Genomic DNA, 10,453 nt, shown 5'->3' on the forward strand with positions numbered 1-10,453 from the left:
AATCTAAATCCAAATGCAAATCCAAAATATAGATTTGGACTCGAGCCCGAGCCCAAAGCCTACATTAGCCCTCTCTCCCTCTCTCTCTCTCTCTCTCTCTGAGAAGAACACGCACTGTTATTCTTTGCGAGCGAACTGAACGTGCGAGCCCACAAGACTTACACCTCCGTTCGAACTCTGAACTCAATTCGCTTCGATCTCTTCACCGCCGATTCTTTCCATCTTCCCTCTTCGGAGCTCCGCACCGACTTCCTCGAGCTCTCCAAAAATGGTAACGTTCCAGATTTTGGTTTCGGCTCGGATCTGAAAATGTGAACCGAAATTTCACTCTAAATTTCAAGATTTTACTTGGTTTAACTTCATCTCTGCATTTCTTACTGTTTTCTCTGGTGAATTTTCACTGATTTACTCCAATTTTCTGCTGTTTCTATGTTGAATTTGCAGCCTCTCAGGCTCGATATCAAGGTAGATTTCCCTCAGTTTCGTTCAGTTTGTGTTATCCGTTTCAAGTTTGAGCTTTTCGTTTTCGGAGCTTTCAATATTCTGCTTACTGTGATTGCGAATTATGCAGCGGAAATTTGTGCAAAGAACCGAGAGAGTTAAGTCTTTGGATCTACATCCATCTGAGCCATGGTAATTTTTACCAATCCTAACATACTATGCTCTTTCACTGTTTCTGTAATTGTGAATTTGTTTCGAATCGGTGAGGCCTACTTATACTGTGTTTATCTTTGTGGCAGGATCCTTGCGAGTCTGTATTCCGGAACTGTGTACATCTTCAATTACCAGTCACAGGTATGTCACACTTGTCGGATTCTAGTATTTGTCTCGGGTTAACACATTACTTGCTTCGGGGTTTGATCTCGCGGACATGGTTGCATTTTCAAATTACCGCTTCTCTGTTGTATTTGCCGTGCTTGGAAACTCCTTTTCTTTGTGTGATTATTGAACAGTCATAGAAAGCTTTTCTTTATTGTCAGTAGGCTGCATTAGTCGAGAACACAACAAGTGAGTGACCGCTAAGACTAACAAATTGAGCTTTTAGTGAATGAAAAATTCATATTTTCAAAATGGCACAGGTTAAGATGTTTCATACGGGTGGTCCCTCCTTCCGTTGAAATTACCTTATTCTGTTGCTCTTGACCATCATTGATGTCTTTGGACAATCCATACTTCAAAGATCGATTCTTTCCTTGTGAGACTTTATATGTTTGGCTTCTTTGATATCAAATCTTTTGCGGGTGTAATTATGTTAGTGCTGACTGTAATTTTCCTAATTTACATACAGAGCATGGCAAAGTCTTTTGAAGTCACTGATTTGCCAGGTAATTGCACGTTAGTTTTCGTATTAGCTCAATGTTCTAGATAATCAAACATCATAATCAACATGTTTGATGTATAAATTTACTGCTTGCAGTTCGGTCAGCAAAGTTTGTAGTGCGTAAGCAGTGGGTAGTGGCTGGAGCTGATGACATGTTCATTCGTGTATACAATTATAATACAATGGATAAAGTTAAAGTCTTTGAAGCACACTCGGACTATATTAGATGTGTGGCTGTCCATCCAACACTTCCATATGTTTTGTCATCATCCGATGACATGCTTATCAAACTGTGGGATTGGGAAAAAGGTTGGATGTGTACTCAGATATTTGAAGGACATTCTCACTATGTGATGCAAGTGACCTTTAACCCTAAAGACACCAACACTTTTGCAAGTGCTTCCTTGGATCATACTGTAAAGGTGGGTTTAGAAATGTTCCTCAGTAACCCGTGTAAGTTTATATTAGAAAATAATCAGTTGTGCATACTATTAATTGTTTGTCATTATCTTGTTTCCAGATCTGGAATCTTGTCTCCCCTGACCCAAATTTTACATTGGATGCTCACTCGAAAGGGGTAAATTGTGTTGATTACTTCACTGGCGGTGATAAACCATACTTAATCACAGGTTCAGATGATCATACAGCAAAGGTACACACCATTTTCTTGAAAATTCAGTGTTATTGTGTGGACTGACCTTCACTGTTTGTGCATGCATGCATGCATAGTTATCTTGAAAACACTGTAATCGGAAGTTATGTAAACAGGTGTGGGACTATCAGACAAAAAGCTGTGTTCAGACACTTGATGGACATACTCACAATGTATCTGCAGTTTGCTTTCATCCAGAACTTCCAGTTATAATTACTGGTTCAGAGGATGGAACTGTTAGAATATGGCACTCAACCACTTATCGGTAAGTTTTAAATTTCAAGTGTACAAGTGTTTGTTTCAGCTATTTTGGATGTCCTATTGTCAATTTCATTTATTCTTAGTTGCCAAGGATCATTTTGTTTGCCTTTGGATTGTTAAGGCTCGGAAAATAAAATAGTGTTTTGCCTTCTTGCCCGGAATGCACCTAGACCTTGTGATGAGAATTTTGTTATGTTAGTATATTGCATTCTTGAAAGACTTTGCCTACTTTTTATTAAATGGTATTTTTCTTTTAGGTCTTTAATGAATAAAACATACTGTTCAGTTTGCATTTTATGTTTCTCTTCCTTTTACAGGCAGGCTATTGGATTCTGTCGTACCTTTTATGCCTCTCCATGTTTTACACTATCATTTTGTTGATTTACTGGTTCTCTCAGAGAAAAGGGAATTCTTTTTACATGAATAATTACTTTGCAGGCTTGAAAACACATTGAATTATGGACTTGAACGTGTTTGGGCTTTTGGGTACATGAAAGGTTCACGCCGGTAAGCCTTGTTGTCTTTATTTTTTATTTGTTTTCTATGTGTACAAACTATTAGTTAGCTTTTGAAGTAAATTATTGAGTAAGACCAGACCTTCACTATTACAATACCTTGGAATGCTGAAATCTGAATGGGTGCTTTGTGAACTATAATATAGTTTGATGTGATGGTTTCATAAGATCTCTTACATGCGTACAGGATTGTAATTGGTTATGATGAAGGAGCCATAATGGTTAAAATTGGTCGAGAAGTACCAGTTGCTAGCATGGATAGTGGTGGAAAAATTATTTGGGCAAAGCATAATGAGATTCAAACTGTGAATATCAAAAGCGTTGGAGCAGATTTTGAGGTTCAATATCCCTACTTCCTCAGACTTTGATCATTCTGCCTGACATGGTTCTAGAACTAGATATTCTTATGCTTGAATTTATAAACATTGATGATTGTAAAACTCAGGCTACAGATGGAGAAAGATTGCCTTTGGCCGTGAAGGAGTTGGGAACCTGTGACCTTTATCCTCAAGTAAGTTTATCTGTTTGAGGAACATTAATCCAGTGATTTTTTTTTTGGTCAACTTACCTACCTTATTACATTGTTAAGGTGTTTCAAAGCTTTCTGCTGTGATGTTTGTCTTGTCCATAGTAGACAGAACAGTCCTCTTTTCATGAATGCGCATGATACATCAGTTCAAGTTACTGTGGATCTGGCTTTTTAACCATGATGCATTACTATTGCAGAGATTTTATGTTAACATGAAGAGATATAGAGGAGAGTGAGGAAGGTTTGAAACAATTTGAAACAAGATTCTTGTCTCCTCATTGTTCTGAGTCTCAGTTTTGGCTCTAAGTTCTGTATGGGTGTGACTGTGCTCGTGTCCACCCAACCTTATACTATAATTTTTTTTGAATTTCCAATTGATCAAATTGTGGTCAAGTCACAACTAACAAGGCATCAGCTGTGAAGCAATTCCGTACCTTTAGCAATTTGTTGAAGTCCCAAATCCTTTATTATTATTTTTTTTCTCAAAACCGCCCACACTTGTAGATTCTTATAAGACTGACTATTAAACGCCTAATTTTAATTACATTGTTTTGACAAACGGATTTTATTTTGAGTTTGACTTCAGAGTTTGAAGCACAACCCCAATGGAAGGTTTGTTGTTGTCTGTGGAGATGGCGAGTACATAATATACACAGCTTTAGCATGGAGAAATAGATCCTTTGGTTCAGCATTGGAATTTGTTTGGTCATCTGATGGAGAATGTGCTGTTAGGGAAACTACATCAAGGATAAAAGTTTATAGCAAAACGTTCCAGGTTTTGAACCTTTTTAACTCCTTTGTTCTCCATTAATAAATTCCTGTAAGTTATTGCTAATGTTACTTTTTCAAGAACACTTCTCTTTTGCCCCATTTTCCTCGACAAGTTGTGCTCTCTAGAATTTTACACGAGTAAGGCAATGCCTTGACTGTATAGGGACAATGAATGTATTGGTTAAACTGTAGACATCAGTTTGGACAAAAGTTAGTGAATGATGCAATGTTTGAACTTGGAAGTGAGAATACTTATCAGAAATTCTGTATTCATCTTATGAGTCGGGTGGCAGATCTATTCTTTGCTTAAAAAACCATTGCCTTTTGAATTAAAACAATGGCTAATTCATGCAGATACGTAGTCTATGAAAAGAGATGGAATTTTCCCCTAACAGTATATTTGCCTTGTTTTCAAATCTGATCGAGTTAAAATTTGATTTCAGGAGAAGAAGAATGTTCGACCAACATTTTCTGTAGAACATATTTATGGAGGGGTCTTATTGGCAATGCGCTCAAATGACTTCATATGCTTCTATGACTGGGCGGAATGCAGATTGATTAGACGTATTGATGTCAATGTTAAGGTGTAACATATACGAAATTTTGATTATCAGACTTCTTATTCTGGCTGCATGGGTACTAATACATTCCTTTGGTTGCTTTGACTGTTCAAGAATGTTTATTGGGCTGATAGTGGCGATTTGGTGGCAATCACGAGTGATTCATCATTCTACATTCTAAAATACGATGTAAAAGTTCTCCCATTTAAGCTCTCCTATCCCATCTTCATTTGCATTTGCATAGTTTTTTCTGTATATCTGAGCTAAAAGTAATTCATATAATTAACTTAGTGTGGTTGATTTGGCAGAGGGATGTAGTCTCATCCTATTTTGACAATGGAAGGCCAGTTGATGAACTAGGTGTAGAGGATGCTTTTGAACTCCTCTATGAAATAAATGAGCGTGTCAGAACTGGATTATGGGTCGGGGACTGTTTCGTTTACAATAACGCTTCTTGGCGACTTAACTATTGTGTTGGTGGCGAGGTATACAAAATTTGTGGCTTTTTAAAATCAGTGTTCTGGACCAGACTTTTATTATGTCACTGTTGTTCTCAGAATATTATTTAGGGCATTAAAAAAAAAACTTGGAGATGGTGCTCTGTTTTGACTGGGTGGCTTTTCAGGTGACCACAATGTTTCACCTGGACCGGCCCATGTACTTGCTGGGATATCTTGCCAATCAAAGTCGTCTCTTTCTAATTGATAAAGAGTTTAAGTGAGTGTACAAGCTGCAGTTCTGAAGGGGGGTCAACTCATGCACTTCGGAGTGTTTATTTTAACTTGTTAATATTGTTACCTATGCAGTGTCATTGGATACACCTTGCTTCTCAGCTTGATCGAGTACAAAACACTTGTTATACGTGGAGATTTAGAGCATGCAAAGCAAATCTTTCCAACAATTCCTCCAGAGCAACATAATAGGTAGGAAACCATATTTTGTATGGGCAACTGTTGTGCACCATCTAGTGATATTAGATATAGCTTAAAACCCAGATCCATTTCTTACCTAAAACCGCATTTCATATTGCTTTTTGGTTCTCATACAAGTATAATTATTATTAGTTCAATAAAAAGGATCCTAATATAATAATCTGATTTACAAGTATATTATATTCGTTTTTCCTGATTTACTATCTCTATCACATGTGTTTCCTTTTTTGTTCCTGATACGTAGTTGTTATTTTGGTGATCGTTTTTTTTTTTTTTTTTTTTTTTTTTTTTTTTTTTTTTTGTAAATTGACTGACATATTGATGTAAATTTTGCTTTTATCCAGTGTGGCTCGATTTTTGGAATCTCGAGGTATGTTGGAGGATGCACTGGAAGTGGCTACAGACGCTGACTACAAATTTGATCTTGCTATACAGCTGGGTAGACTTGAGATTGCAAAGGTGAGATTTGTTTACTTAGTTAATTGTTGTTATTAAGTTGTCAGGAAGGTTTGCTCTGGATAATTTGAAGAGAAATCGTGGTGTGTAATTCCTTTATACAGAAAAACTCTTTCTAATAACTATTTATTGGTTGTTTGAAGATATTTTGTTTTCTTCTTTCTGGCAGGAAATTGCTACAGGAGCCCAAAGTGAATCCAAATGGAAGCGGCTGGGAGAATTAGCTATGTCCACTGGGAAGGTATTCCCTTACTGCTGTCTTCTGTTTGAACTCCATTAAACAAACCGAGAGACCCTCATTCACTCACACCTCGAGACTACTGAGTTACTCATCCAAACATCGTGATTGAAGGGGATCATAAAGGACTTTTGTCTTGTTTGAAAGAACTAGATATTCTTTGTTATCAATTGTGGTCATGAGTTTGTTGATGATTAAACACCTTTGAATCTATGATGCCTCACATTTTTTTTACATTCAAAATCTTGATTCATATGCTTGAATGGGTTATGCAGCTTGATTTGGCTGAAGATTGTCTATCAAATGGAATGGACCTTTCTGGCTTGTTGCTTCTCTATTCTTCTCTTGGAGATGCCCAAGGAATATCAAAACTTTCATCCCTTGCCAAAGAGCAAGGAAAGAATAATGTTGCATTCCTTTGTTTATTTATGCTGGGTAAATTGGAAGAATGCATACAGCTGTTGTTGGAAAGGTAAATTTCTGTTTACCCTAATTATGACCATTCAATTTCTCAAGTTGTCCTTTTTGTATGTTAAAGCGTTGGCATCTTTCATTACAGTGAAAGGATACCTGAAGCAGCTTTAATGGCACGATCTTACCTACCAAGCAAGGTCTCAGAGATAATTTCAATTTGGAGAAATGACCTGAACAAGGTTAAACTTTTGCATGTTTTTTAGTTCATGAACATGATGCTTTTCTTTTAAGTGAAATGTATAGGTGAGATGAAGGAAGTGATACCAACGGAAAATTGTTATATACTCTACTTTATCCACCAATTGAAGCAAGGAAATATTTGTGCAAATATTTGATTATTCTAAAATATTCTTAATTTTCAATATGACAGGTCAATAAAAAAGCTGCTGAATCATTGGCCGATCCGCAAGAGTATCCTAATTTGTTCGAGGACTGGCAGGTTTCTCTTGCCCTTGAGTCTAAAGATGCAGAAAATAGGTATCCACCCTTCATCTCACTGTTCAACATCAGGGTCATTAACATTCTACTTTTTAGCGCTGCAGTAGAGTAGATATCACCTTTATTACTGACTGCCAATAAATTGTGCTTATGCTTTGTTTGATGATTGTGGATTGGTTTGTGGTCATTTGCAGAGGCATTTATCCTCCTGCTGAACAATACCCAGTCTATGCTGAGAAGCCAACCACCAACCTAGTGGAAAGGTTCAGAAGCATGCAAATTGATGAAGAAGCCACAATCGAAAATGGAGATCTGGATCATGAGGTAAATTGTCCAATTGATGACAAATAGATGTTTATAACCAGCTAACATTCTTGAATCAATGATAAAGCTGATTCACATCTGAGTTACTTGCTTACATAGTTATTAGTATTTCTTCACTTTTTAACTCATCTTTGAGAGTGCAGAAGTTCAAATAAGGTCTTGAACTTACAAAACCGCGGCTAAAGTTTGTTCTGGCCTTTTTTTTTCTTTTTGGGAGATTAAAACACAGTTCTGTTTCTTGCCTCTTGCATTTTGAAACTTTGTCACACTATTGGTGATTCTATCCAACTGTAGATGGTACGTTAGGAATTTTATTCTGTAGTTGAAGCATTGTCAACCATAAAAAGACTTCTCTTTCAGCTTTTCTTTAGTTAAAAACCTCTAATGTTTGTTCCATGAAGGGATGATTTTACCGGTTTTTTAATTGGATTGTGTGTCTTCGTTTCAGGATGTGCAGGCGAATGGAGAAGATCAAGGTGAAGGAGAGGCTGTTGAGGAGGATGCTGACTCCATGAACGGTGTTGTTTTTGTAAATGGAAACCAGGATGAAGAGTTGGATAAAAATGATGAAACTACTTCATCACCCTAAAGGCGATTGTGGATGTGTGAATATTCTGGTGATTAATTCAGCACTCAAAATTTTGAATTTGGTGTTCTATCATTATTGATATTGTTGCTATGGTGGTTTCTGCTGCTGCTCTCTTTTTTCTCAATATTGTCGTTGTGAGTCCAATCTTTATTTTTGGCTTTTCATCAAGCATCCGTTAATTTTTTACCTAGTAACTTTTTGAATTCCATAACAATCATCAGAGCTTTTATACAAGCTCTCGATGAATGGCCAGCTTTCTTGGCCTAGTAAATATGGTTTTCCTGAATCTGTTTTAGGCACGTTTCTTTTTCCTTATATATATCCCTTTATGCATTGCCAATTCATATCTTTTGAGGATAAGTTCATCTTTAAAATATTTGAATACAAATATTTGAGGTTAATTTCATCTTTAAAACACACTAAAACCACACCCCCTAAACTTGCCCAATAAGATTCCTCATGTATTGCTTATAAATCTGGTCAGCGATATCATGTTTGAATCTGAATTATATTTGAGTTTTTTATTAGTAACGTTTGATGTTCCTTGAAATTATAAATCTGGTCAGCAATATCATGTTTGAATCTGAATTAGATTTTAGTTTTTTATTAGTACTGTTTGATGTTCCTCACATCTGCCCAAGAAGGGGGGGAAAGAAGAAGCATGCTTCCCTTTGTATCGTTATTGTGTCTAATAATGAATTTGGTGGTGTTTCGAATATCGTAGAGCATCATCTGTCTACAGATGCACATCATAACAATCTAATATTTGATGTTATTTAGAAGTCAATTGATGCTGATAGTTTTTCTTTTTCTGTTTTCTGGGTTGAAAATGCAGTGTTTAAGCCACATCAATAGTTCTCTTAAACAGCTAGCTCCAGCTGTTACACACCAATCTTCAGGTAAGATAAATGTCTTTACCATATTAAATATTTTCTTATTAAGTTCTGTTTACAAGCCTATATTACTCAGTCGCTCACGTATTAAACAAAAATAAATAAACATGACTTCCTGGTTCCTTCATCGGAGCTTGCTCATCTGTCTACATCCGAGCTTGCTCATCTGTCTACATCCTTAGAGATCACTCAGCATTTGGAAAGATCAGTGCAGTTTCAAATTAAACATCATCACTAAACGAGGGCTTGGGCCATACTATGTCGAATTGTCTTCATCTCTACAAAATTGTTTAGTATATAGTTTAAACAATTAGAATCAAGTAGGATATTGGGAATCACTAGCAGCTACTCAATCTGTGTCCAGCTTCATCAAGCAGCTGAACTTTAATCATACTAAGTTCAAAATCTGGTCTTGTATTTATTTGAGCAATTAACTTAAATTTCAGTCGGTGGAGGGTTGGTCCGGTCCTATGACAAATTTCATATTTGAACTTTGTCCCAAGTTAGTTGAGCCCTTTCAATTGTTAATCCAACCTAATACCTTCTTACAAAAGATCTTGTTTGCTCTAGGATTAAGCATTTTCATGCATCTTAAATCGTGTCCCCAAAAACGCTTGGCGTTCCAGCATCACATGGGTTCCATCTTATAATTTCTACAATTGTTAGCTCTACTTATCGAATCCCATCTATAGGACCCATATATTTGCTAATTTTTTACGTGCTTCCTTGTAAATTTTAGGTTCGCGACCTCTTACAAGAGTTTCGCTTTTTCTTTTCTCTGCAGGGTGACTTGTAAAATTCTCCCATGTACAACCTGGAAAGCACCACTTGTAGTTCCTATTAAGACCAGTTATTCCTGTGACACTTTACACTTTTACAAATGCAAAAGATGTCAAAGAAGAAAAAGCTTCTCGTAATTATTGAACCCGGTAAAGATTTTGATCGGATTGGTCGCTTTATATTATTACACAACTTTTATTAGGTGAGCATAAAATGTCGGAAAGAGAAAACCCCCGGTGGCGGGCGGCGGATTGCTGATTGCTTCCCATGTGTGACCTGTGATTTTGCAGCTAAATGAAATCTCCCTATCATAATGTGTAAGCATGTAGGATTACGTGTTGTTCTGCATTAGAAAAAGAAGTTGGTTTTGTTTGCTAATAACCTGTTCAATGTTCATCATCGTATTATATAAATTAGGTTAGTTTGATTCGTTTTGCGTCTTGTTCAAGTTGGTAATCATTATTAAACAATGTTTTGGTCGTGCCAATCATTTGGTTTATCGTCTAATTAGCGTGTCGTCGGCTGCGAAAGGTTTGTCGGAATCTCATTCCGAAAAATTAAAGAAACAAACTTGCAAAAGTACTATGTTGATGGGTTTTAAATTTTAATATTTGTTGGAATCTTAAGTTTTCGTTAATTGTGTTTTGGTTTGGTGGCTTCGGCTATAAGTTCATTGGGTTCAACAAATTGAGATCCTCTCCGGCTCTGACACTCTCGGCT

At 36.6% G+C, this 10,453-nt stretch overlaps 1 protein-coding gene across 1 annotated transcript; it reads left to right on the forward strand.

Annotated features, from left to right (window-relative positions):
* The first annotated feature begins 111 nt into the window (after positions 1-111).
* On the forward strand, positions 112-10,163 carry LOC103943842 (coatomer subunit beta'-3-like). Its single transcript, XM_048586068.1, has 26 exons — positions 112-271; positions 445-465; positions 572-633; positions 741-795; positions 1,289-1,325; positions 1,418-1,743; positions 1,842-1,973; positions 2,090-2,238; positions 2,673-2,741; positions 2,937-3,087; positions 3,195-3,260; positions 3,865-4,053; positions 4,493-4,633; positions 4,724-4,798; positions 4,918-5,094; positions 5,235-5,326; positions 5,416-5,532; positions 5,886-6,000; positions 6,167-6,238; positions 6,511-6,707; positions 6,795-6,888; positions 7,080-7,186; positions 7,342-7,471; positions 7,920-8,088; positions 8,896-8,959; positions 9,738-10,163. Exons 1-24 carry the CDS (start codon positions 269-271, stop codon positions 8,058-8,060), a joined length of 2,718 nt encoding a protein of 905 aa, XP_048442025.1. The 5' UTR covers positions 112-268; the 3' UTR covers positions 8,061-8,088; positions 8,896-8,959; positions 9,738-10,163.
* Positions 10,164-10,453: the final 290 nt, after the last annotated feature.

The sequence above is a fragment of a genome, unplaced genomic scaffold (genome assembly GCF_019419815.1).
Source record: "Pyrus x bretschneideri cultivar Hongxiangsu unplaced genomic scaffold, Pyrus_bretschneideri_v1 Contig1, whole genome shotgun sequence".
In the NCBI taxonomy this organism is placed as follows: domain Eukaryota; kingdom Viridiplantae; phylum Streptophyta; class Magnoliopsida; order Rosales; family Rosaceae; genus Pyrus; species Pyrus x bretschneideri.

Excerpts from the sequence above, each read along its gene's own strand:
- LOC103943842 (XM_048586068.1), top strand. Across the intron at positions 4,054-4,492 it reads TTTATAGCAAAACGTTCCAG|GAGAAGAAGAATGTTCGACC; the intron begins GTTTTGAACCTT and ends ATTTGATTTCAG. Across the intron at positions 5,095-5,234 it reads ACTATTGTGTTGGTGGCGAG|GTGACCACAATGTTTCACCT; the intron begins GTATACAAAATT and ends GTGGCTTTTCAG.